This window comes from Octopus bimaculoides, chromosome 4 (assembly GCF_001194135.2).
Source record: "Octopus bimaculoides isolate UCB-OBI-ISO-001 chromosome 4, ASM119413v2, whole genome shotgun sequence".
NCBI lineage: Eukaryota > Metazoa > Mollusca > Cephalopoda > Octopoda > Octopodidae > Octopus > Octopus bimaculoides.
The window spans coordinates 130,407,256-130,426,171 of NC_068984.1; the positions used below are offsets into that span (position 1 = coordinate 130,407,256).

The 18,916-nt window shown below is 33.3% G+C and overlaps 1 protein-coding gene across 5 annotated transcripts in view; it reads left to right on the plus strand.

The window, feature by feature from the left end:
- LOC106882880 (metastasis-associated protein MTA3) overlaps positions 1 to 18,916 on the plus strand; it is an 87,011-nt gene that overhangs the window by 47,691 nt on the left and 20,404 nt on the right. For 4 of the 5 annotated variants that reach the window (XM_052967496.1, XM_052967494.1, XM_052967492.1 and 1 more), the window contains exons 9-15: positions 10,112 to 10,300; positions 11,877 to 11,951; positions 12,284 to 12,342; positions 13,904 to 14,106; positions 15,775 to 15,822; positions 16,985 to 17,046; positions 17,171 to 17,396. In XM_052967496.1, the coding sequence (XP_052823456.1) occupies positions 10,112 to 10,300; positions 11,877 to 11,951; positions 12,284 to 12,342; positions 13,904 to 14,106; positions 15,775 to 15,822; positions 16,985 to 17,046; positions 17,171 to 17,396 (862 nt within the window). The remainder of the gene's footprint in view (positions 1 to 10,111; positions 10,301 to 11,876; positions 11,952 to 12,283; positions 12,343 to 13,903; positions 14,107 to 15,774; positions 15,823 to 16,984; positions 17,047 to 17,170; positions 17,397 to 18,916) is intronic. The other variant, XM_052967493.1, reaches the window with a different exon arrangement.

Sequence of the window (18,916 nt, forward strand, 5' to 3'; positions counted from 1 at the left end):
TCCCAGAAGTACATATTTGTATAACCCATCCTTGTCTGTTAAGGGTACCACATAAATTTATATGTATGCAGTCAAAACTTACATTGCTTTTACATAAGTATCTTTAAAAATGAAGTATTTGAAGCATCATTTAGGTATTACAGAGTTAATAGGAAAAAATAGAAGTAAAACAAGAAAATATTGTAATTAGCTGTTCTTGCATAGCTTTCAAACAGATTTTCTTTTTGAAGTTATATTGATTACAAATTGTACTACAATTAATCACCCTGCTTGAATCTCTAGATTATTTTATATATATATATATATATATATATGTGTGTGTGTTTTAGTGAAAGGTTTAAACAGTGATCAAACTGTTTTTAGATTGAAGTTATTTATGCTGTTTAACTAAATCTTTCACAATAAGGTAACTGCTATGATGGTTTTATTTTTCGTCTCTGAATGTACCATTAACTTTGGTACTTGTTGATAAAAAATGTCTGAGCACTTTATTGTGAATTTGCAAACATAAGGATGGTTAAGTTACATAGTTTCAAGTTCAATGTCGCTGCACGGCACTTTTAAGTAAGTGCCTTCTATAACTCGGACTGGTGAATGCCATATGAAGGAATTCAGGTGATAGGAACTGTGTATGCTCATATTTCAACACTTATGTTTGTCATGACTATTCCACCCTGTGCTTTCATAAACTTGTGTAATTAAGAAATCCCTTAGCTGAAAAACAGGAAGAGTTGCCTTGAAGAAGAGAATCTGGATGGAAAATCCTGCTTCAACTAACCCTCTGTACAAACCTAGCATAGAAGAACAGATAATGAATAAAAACACACACTATTAAAATTATCAATAATGCTTTCTTAACATTTTAGACTCTAGTGTGTGCGTATAACATCATATGACCTATCTGGCAGTTGATATATGTATAATTTAAATTTTCACTTAAAAACATTAAACAAATTCTGTTCAAAACTAGAGCAAGGGAGACAACCTAAGTTATACTGTACAGTGAAAATTGCATAGTATTAAACAAATTTATAGGGTATATTCATAGAATATTTTGTAGCTAAACGTATCATTTTACCCATTCAGCCAACTGTATGATGATATCAACATGGCATCAGGCATATCTTTATTTGTAGCATTCATAGCTAAACATTGGGTCTTATGCTGTACTCCATTATTTACTTCAGTATTTTTTTGAAGTGGTCAGAAAACCCAATACAAGATGTGTTCATTTAATGTCCACCTTTCCATGCTTACAAAGGTCAAGCAAAATTCATTGAGACAAGTTTCTCTCTTTTTTTTTTTTATAACTGGATGCTCTCCCTGCTGCCAATCTTTTAAATAATGCTGTATGTCCCTTAATGTTTTGAACACAAACAGAACAGTGGCTAAACTTGATTTCTTGGAAGACTGCAAACTAGTGATACTATTTACTTGTATGACAGCAGTAGTCATTTACAACCAGTACCTGATCTCAAGGCAAGAAATGAACACATTCAGGCATATCCCACACGCACACGTACAAATATACACACGATGGGTTTTCAATTTCCATCTACCAAAACCATTTACAAGTTATTGGCCAGTAGAAGACCCTTGCCCAAGGTATTGCACAGTGAGATTGAACCTAAAACCATGTGGGTGAGGAAGCAGACATCTTAATTGCAAAACTCTCTCTCCCCTCTCTTCCCCCCTCTCTCTCTCACTATATATATATATATATATATATATATATATAATGTTTTCTATATGCACAGTTAAATGTATGACTACTGGTGAATTGGGAGCTCCATATCATCATCCAGTCTACTTAATATACAGTTGTCATTAACAGTTAGTTAAATTTAGTCAACCATGACATAAATTTCTGCATTCTATCATGCATTTAAAATCCAAACATATATATATATATATATTAACAACCTGAACCGCAAGCTAATTATCATTTAACTGTTACACTAAAGGACAGTCTGCAAAATCAGTATGATATATATTGTAATAGATATATTCATTACTTATAGTTAATTATAAGGTCTAATATGCATGTTTAATCCTTACTTAGTTTAGGTTCAAATTCCACACAGGCAAAGTTAGCAAAACTATAAGTAAAGATTTCGAGAGCATTTCATAACAAAGCTATTTCATATTTAAAAATTTGGGGAACTGTGGGCATGTGATAGTAAACTAGCAGTTGATATTGAAATTAAAACAAAGGTATATTTATCCACAACTAAAATTTTATTGAAACAATAAAGAGGAAGGGAGACAACCTTAATTATAGTGTAAAGTGAAAAAAAAAAAGTCTTGTAATAGACAAAATTTATAGATATTTAAAAAATTTTCTAGTGGAACTTGATAATGTTTGAGAACTGCATACTACTCTTCAAACAATTAGATCCAGATATTAATGCTTCTTTAAACAAGTCTATATATGAAGAGCTTACTTTCAAAACCAGATATATGCATCAGAATCACTTTTGAGTAATTGAGGAAACAACAACTTGAATATATCTGATATTGATTAGAAGACTAAGATTTGTCTACGGTCTATATGGCATCTATCCCAGTTTGACCGAAAAAAATTTCTCATGCATGAAGCCAGCTTGCAGATTGTATTTTAATGGTTATCATGAAATCGACCAAATATGCACTTACACTGATTTTGAAAGTAAGCTCGTCTTATAGTGAACCGTCTTCAAACTGAATTAATAGCTAGGGGTTTAGTAGTGTTTTCGTTGATTATCTGAGTTTATTGATGATAGGAGTTAATGTTACATACATATAAGAAATACATAAGCTGTATGCTAAACAAAATAAACACTAACAAAATTTCAGAAAACACAGGCATCAGACCAGTTCTTGGACAAACTCGGGGCAGACCTTGGAGGTAGAGGGGAAATAACTGAAAAGGTGGCAAACAACAACAAAAGAACTGTGACTAACAAACAACAAATTGATTGCTTAACCAGTGCAATTAAACAAATGATCAATTAGTTAGTTGGTTTGACATTTAAACCAATTGACTAACGAAGAAGTAATGCTGAACTAATGTGTATGTCATTGGCATAATGACCCTCCCGAGACACAAAATTTGTTTCAACACACAAATTCACACCAAGAATTTTACAAACCAAATACAAAAACGAAATAAAAATGCTTTATAAAGCTAAAATAGATTTCATGAGGTGAGCTCGATTTGATGGATGGTGGTAGAGGTGATGGTTGTTATTACTAGTTAGTTGAGCTATAATGCTCCACTGTTCTTTACTTCTCACATGTGAGGTGACTGAGGAAGGACTGAACTTGAAATAGCATCAGGTGAATCGTGAGTATCAATGACAAGGCTTAACAGGTGTAGTGAAGTTCTGATAGATAAATTGTCTTGAAGAATGAATTAGGTTTCAGTTGTTTACCATACTGTGTTGCTTCTAAATAGTGTATTCATTCTAGGTCCTAAAATATTGAGAACTAAAAATCAGTTTCTGTCAACAAGTCAATATACAATGCTGGATGCTCCTCGTATTGACAGCCCTCACCTTTTTCCAAGCCAGGTAAAATTTCACTTTGGGAAACAAGGAAACTAATAACCTTTTTTGATAATGATGGTAGTGGTGGTACTTATGTATCATCATCTCGTGATGTCAAGGCAATGGTATGCACATTTGCTCCCCCCCCACTTATATATATATATATAGTCAGATGTTATGCAGCATGCTTCATGCGTGTGTATATTCATCTGTTTCCTTTGATGCCTGTTTTTCCATGTTAACTGGGTTTAGACAGGAAATTGTGGATGGAGCCTTGCTTGTGGGTAATTTGTTGACAGATGTAAACAACCATCACCTGGCACTGTTCAAGCAGAAATGCTGACATCACTATATGCCTAGCATATTATCCCAAACATTCATAACATTTTTTTTTTCTTATTTTTCTTTCTGTCCCTACACCTCCTCTTAGTTCATTAATCCGATTCTTATCTTTCAGCTCTCCTCTTAGTTCATTAATCTGATTCTTATCTTTCAGCTCTCCTCTCACCTCTAATTTTCCATCTCATCTTCACCTATTTTTCATTTCTTTCCTTCTCTCTCCTACAACTTGTGTTCCCCATCAGTTGCAGCCTGTTTCTCTAACAGATTCTAAGACTCTGTTGTTTTTCTTTTGCGCACACACACACACACACACCTATATACTTACATATATACATGTATACATGTGTATGTAAGCCAATGTATATATGAATCTTTAACTTGTTCAAATCATTGGACTGAAGCCATACTGAGGCACAGCCTTGAAGGGTTTTAGCTGAACAAATCAACCCTAGTCTTCTCCCACTCTTGTTTTAATTTTCTTTTTGACACATGATACATATTCTATCAGTCTCTTAGCTGATACACTAAGTTTAGGGGATGTAAACAAACCAACACTGGTTGTCAAACAGTGTGGGGGACAAACACAAAGATATGCATATGCAATGGACTTTTTTCATCTTCCAGATTTACTCAAGGCTTTAGTTGGCTCAGGGTTATGTGGTTAGGAACCAAACTTTTTACCACACAGCCACATCTGCACCTATATGCTTATAAAGACAAATGCATACACATTTCATATGGATAAACATGTGAAAAAATATATTTGTGGTGCAAGAATGGATGTTTATTTATAAAGATTCTTTTGGAACTACCCAGTTTCAGGTTAATATCACTATGCTACATCTTTGCAATTTGTCAGTTTGTATAGCCCTGCCCTAACCAGTGCCTTCTGAGTGAATTTGAGAGATGGAAACTGAAAAAATCTGGTGTGTCTGTGTGTGTGTAATCTCTGCTTAAATGCTGATGTTGATATTTTTTGTTGATGGTATAGTTATGTGTATTTGAAGAATTGTGAAATAAAGGATTCTTCTACTTGATACATGGAGAAGGGCTGGCAATAGGAAGAGCTTTTGGCTGTAAAAGCTTGTCTCCACTAAATCTCCATCCAAATGCATGCTGGCATGGAAAAACAAACACCAAATAAGTAAAAGTGTGTGTGTGTAAATATATTTTATACATACACTGGTGCAGGTATGGTCATGTGCTTAAGGAGCTTGCTTCCCAACCATGTGGTCTCTGGTCCAGGCTCACTGTGCGGTCTTTTGGGCAAGTGTCTTCTATTATAGACTTGGGATGATCAAAACATTGTGACAGGATTTGGTTGACAAGAACTAGAAGAATTGTCTGTATGTGTCTTGTTTTGACATTGTGTGATGGTTGCAAATGATCATCATTGTTACATAAGCAATATTGTTCAGTTCTAGTCTTCTTTGAAAAACATGTCTAGCCATAAGGAAATACTACCTGGAAACAGATAAGGGTTGGTGACAAGAATTGCATGCAACTGTAGAAAACCTGCTTCAACAAAATTTTGTCTTGACCCATGCAAGCATGGAGTGAACATTAGACAGTAATGATGACATATATACGTACGTACATACATACATACATACATACATAAATAGATATATATATATATATATAATAAAACTACACGTGTATGTGCATATATATATATATGTTCATGTACATATGTGTAATGTTTAGTGTTTTAAGTGTGGTATTGGAAGCATCAACAGTTTACATTAGGTATTATAGAATTGACTTGGAAAACTTGATGTAGAATTCAAAGCGATGTGCTGAACTTGAGTAATAATACATGTTCTTGTATAGTTTTGAAACTGATCATATTTTTGATGTAATACTTGATTAAAATCATTCTGCACTTTCTCATCTTGTTTGTGTAATATAGTATATCTTTTGGAAGACAAACTGATTGCAGTTCAGATATTTTAAATGTAAAGATCAGTGTATTTGTGCTGTTTCACAATAATGTAAATGCTATGATGGTTTTATTTTTCGTCTCTGAATGTACCATTTACTTTGGTACTTGTTGATGATCAATATCTGAGCATTTTATTGTGAATTTCCAAGGATTAGCTTAGCTGTGCAGTTAAGAAGTTCACTTTGCAATTATGTAGTTTTAGCTTTGTTTCCACTGCTACTCTTGACATAGATGTCTTCTGTAGCCCCAGTTTGACCAATGCTATGTGAGTGAATTTGGCAGACAAACTGTTGTTTGTCCTTTCTTGTTTGACATTATGTACTGTTTGTGACCAAACATCATTATTATGCAAAAAAAGTATTCCTGGATGAGTGTTTCATAATTTGCAACAGAAATAAGGAAGAGCTTATAAGGATTCCTTAGATTAATCAAGGCATTTATGAATTAATTCAAGTGACAATGGAAGTAAATGAATTGGAACTTCCTTTCTTGGACATTTTGGTTATAAAGGAAAATGAGAGTATTGCAACTAATCTCTGCTGCAAAGGCATGAGCTGCAAATATATGAACACACTCCAATACTTAGACCTTAGATTTTGCCATCCATCCCATATTGAAAGAAATATCCCATTTAATTTGGTAAAATGTACATGTGTAATAGTTACAGACACAGATGAAATATGACTGGAAGAGCCAAAAATATTCTTCTGGACACCTGAAAAACTTACTAAATAATGTCATAGCAAATACCCCTTACTTGCAGACAGACTGGAATTTGTTTGAAGGGGAAGACATAAATAAAAATATTCCATTTGTAGTCAGCCATAATTCCAAAAGCTACATAGTCTTGCATTCAGCCAAATGATATCTTCCATTTTGACACCAATCTTCAAATCTAAGAAAAATAGTTACAAATTATTTGCAACAAACACAACCACCAAATCTTGAAAGACTCTTAACAAAGGTGAAATTTACATATATTTATTATTGTGAAAGATAGTTAAATTCTTATGAGATATGGAACAGTGATCTCAAATGACTAAATGGTAAATTTATTGACAAAGAAAAATTCCACCTCATAAAGATACTTGTGAAAACAGCACCAAAAAAAAAAAAAAAAAAATCAAGTAATATAGAAGTGGGAGAGAAGATAATGAAACCAGGGCTTTAGAGAATATCGAAGCAAACTGTAGTCTTCTATAAATTTCCTGGAGAATCATCCACAGTGCATTAGAAATTTGGGACAGAATGAAAGAACAAAACTTAGAATGCTTACTGACAAGACGCACATACTTTCTTGTATTCCAAATAAACTAATTTGGTTTCATTCCTTAACTCAACCTGCAGCAGAAGACCATGAATATGTCTTAATTTTTAGTTTTCCATGGTCGTAGCTTAATGTTGGTGGGAGGGTACTTTCAAAGAGAATTTTCCTAATACCTGCAATGACAAATCCAATGTGGATTTTGCCAGATTATGAAACTAACAATTAAGGGGAGAGTGGCAGCCCAAGTCACGGAACTAAGAAATAAGGAAACAAATGCACCCTGTTTTGTTCTTTCTCATCACAATCTAACAGAAGATATATGACCAGCAATAAAACAATTGGCTGTGTGAAACAAGCCAAGGGTGATAAATGCTTGCTCATTAGCATTAATTTCTGTATGGAATGTGTTAATTATTGTGGTTAATCAATTGTTGGAATATGGATTATAGACTGGTTATAGATTGTTTTATCTCCCTGATTCATTGTTTTCAATTGAAGTGCTCTCATCCAACCAAAACAGAACAGCTCTTTATAAGGTGTGACTGAATGAAAGAATAGTGGAGACTTCATGAATTATTTGTTAGTTTAAAAAAATCATCTGTTGATGGAGGGTATACTTATACAAAACAATACATTCTACTTATATTTTTCTATTATGCAGACCTAGAGGCCTCAATGGTTTCGCTAGAGAAGTAGAAGTGTTCAAATCCTATGGACTTAGTTGTGTATAATGTGGTTTAAACTGTCTTTGTCATATAATCTGTTTATGCTTGATGTTACATTGAATAAATGTTTGTTGTTTTCCCGCCGTGCTTTGGTCTCTCAACTCCTTGATGGAGTGATAGGGTGCTGCCATTCTAATATACAATGTTTTAGGCATTTTTAGTCCCAGTGGAGCCTATTCCCCTCCAGGTCTGACCACAGCCACCTCAGACACAAAAAGAATAAGGGAGTGAAAAAGAAGAACCAACTCCAGTACATGACTGGTACTTTATTATCAGCCCTGAAAGGCAAAGTTGATTTTAGTGGGATTTGGAACTCTGTGCATAGAGAGCCAGTGTGATAACTTCAAAGCAGTCTATCCACTGCCATCTGACTGCCTTAAATGTGAGGATGAATAAAAAGAGGTCTTTCTAGAGAATTTGAAAATAAGAAACTAAAACAATAAGACAAAAACCTTGTCATTAGTTAACATTCTTTATATGTGGTATAATCACAAATTACTGCCATGGTTCAACCCTCAGTCAACCCTGATCAAGCAGATCTATAATCACCAAATTCATTATATCTTTCCTTTTTGAAGTTCAAGCAACCTCATTGAAAATTCCCAATTGGTTTGCCCAACAATTGGCAAATTCTACCTAACAGTTATGATTTATACATGAGGAATAGGGGATTGACTAAATGAACTCTCTAAACCTTATGGCAGCCTCATTAGGAAAAGAAAATCCTAAATCAGAAATTTCCAAAGACTAATTTACATTAACCAGTCAGAATAGAAAGAAAGTAACAATTTAGGGAATGTTCTCCATGAAAAACCAATTCCTTTTTACTGGGCCAGTCAAAATATTTGTAATTCACAATTATGAGAGCTAACACTGTAAAATTGAGTACTTTATGATACATTATGACTGGTTTTTAGTAAATTGATGGTGAGTGGGGGTTCCAGGCTTACCTGTGTAAACATGGCAATTTGAATGGAAAATGTTGGTTAAGCTCTATATCTGTTTCCCCCCAAAGATGCATTCTTTGATTCTCGTCTGTACATTGTTACATATTTTCCTATAAAATGTTAATAGACATGTGCATGCCAGAAGTGTCATTGTTACATGCACATGTCTCCATTTAACATTTTCCTATAAACCTTGATGTATACATATAGATTTACTCATTCACTTCATATATAATTCTTATTCTTGTTTTACCTGTTTTAATTGACTTTATTTGATTTTAGTTGAATGTTTATAAATTATCATAGATCTTTCAGTGGGTGTAATTCTTTTGGTTTTAGTTATGATTGTGTATAAGATGGTGACACCATTTAAAAAAAAATCTTTTATGCAAAGTATTCATTTGTTAGTTCTGTTAGGCACAAGTATGGCTGTGATTAGAAGCTTGCTTCCCAAGCACACATCTTCACGTTCAGGCCCAGGCCAACAAATACTTGTGAGTGGGTTTGGTAAGGGAGACTGAAACAAGCACATTGTGTGTATGACTGTTTGCTTGCCTTCACTTCATGTGATAGTTATAAATGAATGTCACCAACATGCAAGTGGTGTCCTTCATTTCCAATTTTCCACGGAAACAGTAGGGTATTTGTTGGTAATGAGGTGACGTCCATCTGTAGCAAATTTGCCTTGACAGATGCCATCCAACCCATATAAGTTTGGAAAAGTGGGTGTTAAATGATAATGGTGGTGTTAATCACAGACATGTCTTCAACAGTATTTCTGATTTCTTAGGGGTGATTTAAGTTTAATTGAATAATGCAGGATGCAATAAAGATTTCAAACATGTCTGCTGTACATATTGAACATTCCAATGTTAATTAGTTTATCTATAGTTTAATTTTGTTTTTCCAAAAGGAACAGTAGCACTTTTTGTCTAAATCTTAAAGTTAAATGATGAATACTGAATTAATGGTATTTTTTTAAAGTTATAGTTATCTCGATAGGTGTTATTTACCATCAACACCTAATTGTGTTTTGTTGTCTAAATAGTAACATGAACAGTTTATTTTTTTAAAAAACCTGTAATAATAAATAATTTATTTGATGGCTTGTAAGATGCACCTCCTTTTTTTTAACCATCAAAAATATCTCTTACACTAATTTTGTTCCTGGTGTTTAACATACACTGCGGAAATTAGGATGCACCTGATATGCTGTCAAATATGGTATATTGCTGCTATTTCTATTCATTCATAGTGTGGGCTATTTATACGTAGTTGGTTTAGAAATTAGTTTCATGTGTGAAATATGCTGTTTTAGCATTGTTGCTTCTCTAAAATTTTATGTTATCTTTTTTCAGTTTCATGCCATGGATACTTTACATAGAAGTGGCTATGACATAGCGAAAGCTGTTACGAGTTTGGTACCACAAGGTGGTCCTGTACTGTGTCGGGATGAAATGGAAGAATGGTCTGCATCTGAAGCTAATCTATTTGAAGAAGCACTAGATAAATATGGCAAAGACTTCAATGATATAAGGCAAGATTTTGTAAGTATTCCTTTTTCTTGTTTTTCATTCTATAATTCTATATTATTACGATATATTTTATGCTCACTTGATGGGGTGATATTTTGTTGGTTTGGTTTTTTTAAGAGCTGAAGTTAGGACGTTGGTCGCCAAACAAGCTGAGTATAATGCAGTAGTTTTGATATATAATAGATTTTATAATTGACCAGTATTCTAGTACCTTTAAATCACACTATCATGTATAATTATATATACTTTCTTGAAGATCTTATATCTAATATGCTATCATGAACACTTTGTTTTTATTTTGTAGTTTATTTCATGATCATCCTTGTTTAATGTCTGCCTTCCATGCTGGCATTTTAAAAATTATTATGGCTTTACATACATTTTGTCATTCATGATATGGTTTTAGAAATTTAAGTTTTTCGAAATATGCAGTGTTTCATATCATTACACATTGCCTAGACTCATTAGTTTTTGACTGAGCTGTTTGGTGTGAGTTGTAGCAAGGCAGTCTCTAATTTGTAATTCAGTTAATTTATTTGTGGGGAAAACAGGAATGCCATGACATTTATTGAGGGGCTAGCACTTTATCGTTAGATCATGTGATGCCTTGCAGTAAATATGAGAACATTCACTGTATCATAGTCCAACACAGCTTGTCCTGTTGCTCTAAATTATCAAACTTTGACAATTGATTAATATATAATTGTATTAACATTTCGGATTTTAAGGTAGTGTATTTGGTATAAAGATTAGACTTGTATAACTGAAGCAGAATGTTAAAACAAAAATGTTATAGAAATACAATACATTCATTAATATAAACTGGTGTTTGTATGTTTGCTCTCTGCTTAGATGATGTTTACATTACACTAAAACTGTAAAATGAATGTTTTTTTGTAATGGTAATGTTTGGGCAATATTTTAGCTATTTCCTTCTGACAAGGGTAAAAATTTGACTTGGCATGTATTTTTTATAGCTGCCTTTTCAGTAACTATCTTTTCAAGTGTGTGTGTGTGTTTTTTGTGGGGGGGGGGGGAATAAAAATATCCCATTTTGAATATTGTAGAAAGAACTTTCTCCAATGAGCATTTTGGGACAGTCTCAATCTGTTCTTAAATTCCTTTCATTTGGTAAACTCTTTTGTGTTTGGATAGAATGTCTTGCAGTTTTCATTTTGGTTCTCTGCTGTGAATTGAAACATTTCTGATGTCAACTTTTCTTGCCGTCCCTTTGAGTCTCAAATTATCAGATCCAATTCTCTCCTTCCCCCCACTTCTCCTGTAATTCAAAAGCCAGTCCATGTTACATTGAGTCCTGCTGATTTGACTGGGAAATCGCTTTCAAGACACATGTAACTTGATTATTCATCCTATTACATGCTAATTTCACAAGACCAATTAAGGGCCCACCATAAACTAATGGAGAATCCACTTCTACTGTGACATTTTTTAAAAGTTAAACAGTTGTGCATCAAGGTTGTACAACATAACAACATACATATATTAATGGTTTTTATTCATATAGTATCCTGAGAGATTTCTTGTTTGTGTTCTAAAATTACATAATCTTTTTTTTTTTCTTTTCAAGCTGCCTTGGAAGTCATTAAAAAGTATCATTGAATATTATTATATGTGGAAAACAACAGACAGATATGTACAGCAAGTAAGTATGCACATGTATTTTTTTTTTTTATAATAGTTTCTGTTACCATCTATAAAGGTTGTAAAAATTATTTATAGTGAAATGTGAAACTGAAAGTTGATAATGTGGAATTTTCTTCAATATGTATTTGGGAGAAAGCGATAGATAAGAATCCAGGAAATTAGACTTAAATTGTGTAGCATGAGAAGTTGTTACTTTTCCAAAAATCTTGTTCTATTCTAATGTCTATGCGGAGAGAATTAATGAGTAGAATTGAGTAAGTTACAGATTCAATTTTTTGGATCCTGTTGGTAGAAAAAAATATCCTTAAGATATTATATTTTCTTTTACAGAAAAGAATAAAAGCTGCTGAAGCTGAAAGTAAGCTAAAGCAGGTTTACATTCCCAACTAGTAAGTACTATTATGTTGCTTTTCTTTCTTTTTTTTTTTCCTCTTTACCAAAATTCCTAGCACTGATTATTTTAATTGCTTTGGCTATTAGTTCCCCCACTCCACCCTTTTCTCTGTTTCTTTGTCTTGAAAAATATATAATCACATATAATCTCCCACTTTGTGTAGAATATATCAATATTTGCTACAATTGCTTTTTCCTAATTTAAAGTTATTGAATATTTATAAATATAGTTCAGACTTATGGTACAACTAGGCCTTTTTAAAATTTGATTGGTGCAACCTTCTGGCTTGCCAGTCCTCAGTCAAATCGTCCAACTCATGCTAGCATGGAAAGCAGGCATTAAACAATGATGATGATTGCCAAGTTAATGTAATTATCGTTTTATGTCCACTTTTCCATGTTGATGGGGGTTGGATGGGTTGTCACAGGCCAATTAACTTCAGTTATTACCGTCTTAGATAGGCTAAGGATCACATCTTGCTGATACATTCCATTCTTGGATTGCTTTCTATGACAGGATACCTTTCCTATTGCCAGCCACTTTACAGTGTGTACTAAGTGCATTTTATCATGGCATCAGCACTAGAGAGATTGTCTTGTTCCTTAGTAGAATCCTTTCCACATTGCCTCTGCTCATTTGCCAACCCAGTGAGATGCATTTTGCAAATTTTGATTGTTTTTACAGATCATTTAACCATCTCACCACTATAAAGCAGAGTAACTTTTATTACCTTGATATTTTTAGTAAATTCTATACAGCTTATTCGGTGTTGGTAGTTTGTATCTTTCTAAAAATTAGATAGTGACTCTAATAGATCGTGGCCTATTCTTCTTCTTCCATTCAGTTCTTTTTTTTCTTCTTTTTTTTTTTAGATGATTTGTTTTTGTCAGATTTGATGGCATGTTGAAATTTAATAAAAGGAATATGTTTTTCTTTTATGTTATCTTTATTTACTACTGAGTGTTCTAACATAATTGAGGTATGTGACATGATAGCCTCCATGTGGTTTAGTTCATTCTCTCCATGCCATGTGGTTATGTTAGAATAGCAGTGAAATGTCTTTTAAAAGCATACTCCATCTTTAAACATGTACACAATAGATGATATGGTTTGGTTTATACAATTACCAAAATAAATATAAGATGGGATGGTCATGGCCAGAACACCTGTAACTACATGTTTGCTCAATCATAGTTGATGAACAATACAAATAAAAATTAAAAAATTAAGTGTAAATGGAGAATTAACTTGTCACACATTGATTTTTCACCTGAATGACTGCAGCCTACTAAATTGTGTTTACGGGGCAATTATTATTAACAGCAAAGTTTGGGGTATAGCTGTATCGAGCCAAAGATGTTTGATTTTGTAAAGCCATTGTCTCCAGTTTCTATGAAATTGTCAGTTTTAAAATACTTGCAAAACAGTATAGGACTAGATATTATAACAAGGTGGAATGTTTTTTTTTTTCCCCCCCTACCAGTTTAGAAATTTATTTGGTTTATAGTCTAGCATGATAAATGACTTGGTTATTAATTTTTGTTCCTTTATTACAGTAACAAACCCAATCCAGCAGCCATTAGTGGGAAAGTGAATGGTGTCGACGGTCAAGTTTCTGGACGAGCTTGTGAAAGCTGTTATGCTGCCAATTCCAGTCAGTGGTATTCATGGGGACCTGCACATATGCAGTGCCGTCTCTGTTCCTCTTGTTGGATTTACTGGAAAAAGTATGGTGGTCTTAAAATGCCTACTAGGTTAGGTAGGTGCCTCATTGTTTTTCCTGTCTCCCTAACCCTATACAAAATGAATGTGGCTTGGAATATGTTTTCCTGTCACACCTTTCCATCAGCACAGTATGATTAATGTTTTCTTTATATAAATATGAGATTATGGCTCTAATTACCTTTCAAACGTAGCTTCATAAATTTGATATCAGTCTCTATGTGTTTAGTTAATTTCCTACATCATAAAACTAGTCTCTCTTACATGACATCATTTAGTGGAAGTGGACAGAAAATTTGATACTATTTTTGCTTACTTAATTTTAGTAATAATGCTAACTCTGGATCAATGCTGTGGTCATTCTTGACAGTTTTGAATATTTATTCTGTCTGGTGAGAGCAACTTGTAGAGGTGCTTCTGTGATTTGTCACAATTTAAAAGAACTTCTATGAATGTGTTTTGATCTACCTAAAGCATTTTTATTAATGAAGTTTCTCAATCAGAAATGTATCTGTATCCTTTACTTATTTCAATCATTGGACTGCAGCCATGCTGGGGCACCACATTGAAGGATTTTAGTCGAACAGATTGACCCCCAGTACTTAATATTTTTGAGTTTGATACTTATTCTATCAGTCCCTTTTGCCAAACCACTATGTTTCAAGGCATTAGTTGGCCTGCAGCTTTAGTTGAAGACTTGCCTGAAGTGCTGCACTATGGAACTGAACCCAAACCCATGTGGTTGCAAAGCCATGCTTGTACCTACATCTCAGTTTGCCACTGAGCACTTAAATGCAAACTTATTTTGCATACATTTCTGCATGATGGCCATGACAATATGCCACACAACGTACAGTCAACATCAACTGCTGTTTAACTGACAACCCTGTCAATGACTTTGATAGATTTATCAAAGTAAAACCAATCAAATAATATTAACTGAACTTGTCAAAAGACATAGCTTAGTTTGTTAACTCAAGCATATAGACTTTTGATTCCCTTCATTTATTTCTCTTACATTTCCTCTCAGTGTAAGTTACAAGAATATGGATCATTAGAGAAAAGAAAAAAAAAACCTCAAACACAGAGAATAAAAAGTTTAATTACCTTTCCTTTATAAAGCAAATTATTATCTTTCTTCTATATTTTAATGGAAATAGTTGCTGAACTTAAAAAAGACACTCAAAATTAAGTTTCCATAATTTTTCTTTGGAATATGAAAATTTTGGAAATTAAAATTGGAGACAGAAAACTATTTTGAAAATTTCTTGTATAAACCTCAGGTAATTTCTTGAGCAAAAATACTAAATGTTTAGCAATGATGTGGGGGTGGAAATTTACTTACCAAGTTATCAATTTTCTCCAAGCTAAACCTATCGTCTACTGTTTTAAATTGTTTAAAAGTTTTCTTCTTTTAAACACTTATTCTTCATTTCCTTTTTCGTTAATTGCATGTGTACAGTTTTATTTCTCTTCATATATGTTTTAATGTTATTTTTGGCTTCTGTGAAGTGTTGCTATATTATAACCCTGACACTCGTGGCCAAGCATGTTATTGTGCATGATCTGGTATAAATGACAAAATTTGTGGAAAGGAATCCTCAATAAAACCCAAGTAGCAACTTAGAAATGTTTATATTTTCTGTTTGTAGATTAATTTATTTTGATAGGCATATTTTAATATATTTTGTATTATGTACCTCAGATCACAGGATTGAAAAATCAGAGGCTGACAGGATAGATCCTATGAGAGGTGAAAATTTTTTTTTATTTATTTTTTTTTTGCTGAGTGCCTTTAGAATTATTAAGGGTATTGGGTGCATTTCAATACACCAGCTCCTCTTGATCCTAGTTAGATGCTCCATGTTCTATTCTAGAGCTTCTAGCTTTCACATACAGCAACATATTTTTAAGAGTTCAGAAAAATATATAGGAAATGTGTGTGTGCGTGTGCGCAAGTGTGAAGCCTAGAGCAAGAAAAGGTAACTATTCAGGTATTCTTCACTTTCCATTATCCCATTAAAATTTTACACATAGCTATTGAGAATTAACTACTTTTAAAGAAAAATTATCATCATAGAAATTTGGATCCTGTTTCCCAAAATTGAGGGTACCATTATTGTTTACACTCATGTCTGTAAGGATGATGCATTTGTGAATTTTGGTGAACTTCAATTACAATATAATTTTGTTTAAATTTCTTTCTTTATTTTACTTGCTTGATATATTCTGTTCTCCAGTAAAATCTTTCAGATATCTAAATATATCAAAGGGATGGGTTTGGGGAACAAAACTTTTATTTGTTTTTCTTTATCAATTATCTTAGTAATAGCTTTAACACTTTAGTGTACCAATACAGAACATGCCAATCTGACTTTGTTTTACTGATATTTATATTGTGTACACAGTTGTGTTAGAACTGACATATTATCTCTGTCTAAATAGACTTGTGGGTTTTTCATATTATGTTGGCACTCCTCTACCCTGTTTTCATCATTTTGCAATGTTTGTGTCATCTGTATGCTTGTTATGGAGGTGGAGAAATGTTTTGTGACATTTTAGTTTGCTGAAATTCTTATGTTTCTGTTCGTATAAATGTTTCCACTTACAAATGCTTACAATTGCAACTAAACAGTAAATAGTACTGTTCATACAGTACACCTAGTACATTGCCCATGCATTATAAATGCAGGTACACACAACACATGCACGCACACACACGCGCACACACACACACACACACACACGTGTATAAATATTCAAAAGGGAGTTAAAACGTGTATTTTATAGATACATGCTACCCATATACACATTGAATATATTGCCAACAGTACTACAACCACCACACTCCATAACCTTGTTCTGCTATACACACACACATGCATACTTATTGTTATAAAAATAATCTTTTTCAGAGAGATTAGCTCATCTAAACGCTATGCGAATGCACAGGTGTACAATAGCAGGATGTGGTAAGGTAAGTGTTTCGCGTTTAGAAAGTTCATTCTAAACTGTGTAATAATCAGAATTCTATAAACTTTGCATTGTAGTCCCTTATACTTACAATATCTGACCCTTTTTTTTTCCTCTTCTCTACAAAGGAATTCAAACTAAAACCTCATCTTGCTAGACATCTTGCAACAGCCCATGGTCTCGCCATTCGTGCAGGCAGTCCTCGGCCAATGATGAAAACTCGAGCAGCATTCTGTCTTATTACCACACCTCTAACAAGAATCTCTAGGAGATTATGCAAAGATATACTTCGACCAAGACATGCAGCTCGGTGTCCTTTTGTTCCCATTAATATTGCAGCGATAAAGCAAGAATGTGAGTATCATCTAAACTTTAGTTTGTCTTTTACAGTAACTAATCAGAAATAAAATGATTCCAGTCAACTTTTACTATAGTAATACTGAAATATTCAATATACTTTTCTCATTGCTATGCAATGAATGGCAGTTGTATCATGGAGGTGAAATCCTTTTAGAACTGATGACTGCTATCATTAGCTTACACAGGAGATTTCCTTCTCTGTTTAATCACTACAGTCAACATACTTCAAATGATATCTTTATTTTTTTTCATTAGTAATATGATTTACATTGAAATTATGTGAATCCCAATCCAGGATGGGATAATTTAGTTATATTTGTCATATAATCACTCTTGTAATAACTCTCTCAGTTGATTAACAGTCATAAGATCTGCATGAACCTGATCAGAATGTGACCAATACAAGTCATAGGTTCTTATTTAATCAGAGAGAAAATAAAGCTGTCAAGCAGAAACTGATTATCCACATATTCAATGAAATGTAAAATTCTTTAATTTTGCTTAAATATTACTCTCTGAGTGGTTGGCGTTAGGAAGGGCATCCAGCTGTAGAAACTCTGCCAAATTTAGATTGGAGCCTGGTGTTGCCATCCGGTCTCACCAGTCCTCAGTCAAATCGTCCAACCCATGCTAGCATGGAAAGCGGACGTTAAACGACGATGATGATCATGATGATTACTCTAAAAAAATAGCCAATTTTCAGCTGCAATGAATAAGATAATTCTAGTGTGGAAGCTTAGTGCACATTATTGAATTTTCACTTGTATTTGAGTGGATATAAAACAAGTGCACCATGAAGGTAGACTCTCCTGTTGTCTGTAATTTCTTGCTGAGCAACCTGCACAAATGATTTGTTCATAGTGATCAGAAAGTGTTTGCTGTGCATCAACTCATTCACTCCATATAATCAACATTGCCTGTACAGGTGCATGGTGTGCCTCACGTCAGATGACAAAGTGATCGCAGAGTAACATGAAATGAAGTGTTTTGCTCAAGGACACAACAGACCATTTAGTCTGGGAATCAAAACCGGGTTCTTGCTATCATGAGTATGATACTAAAAACATATAAAAATAGCATGAAACACTGGAATTCATCAAGATCTTTGAAAAAATTCACACTCCACCAGTGAAAAAGAGTCTCCGATATTAATTAAGCTGAATTTACTAATCACCCAACAGTAAATGCAAAAACTGGAAATGAAGTAAATTAGAAAATAAAATATATCAAGAAATATAATTTTATACAAAAATTGTTTCTTTCATGGAAAGGTGTAAAATATATCATATTCTATATAATGCAATCTTAGAGAATGGAAGGTCTGTTTCAACTGGCTGTTGGCTGAGAGTATTAGTGTTTGTTTATGTGTGTGTGTATATATATATATATATATATATATATATATATGTATGTATATATTTATTTTGAGATGTACTCGCATAGCAAGTGACTTGATTTGAGATCGTGTGCTGAAAGAAAAATGATTGCAGCATGGAAGGTGTTTATAAGCCATT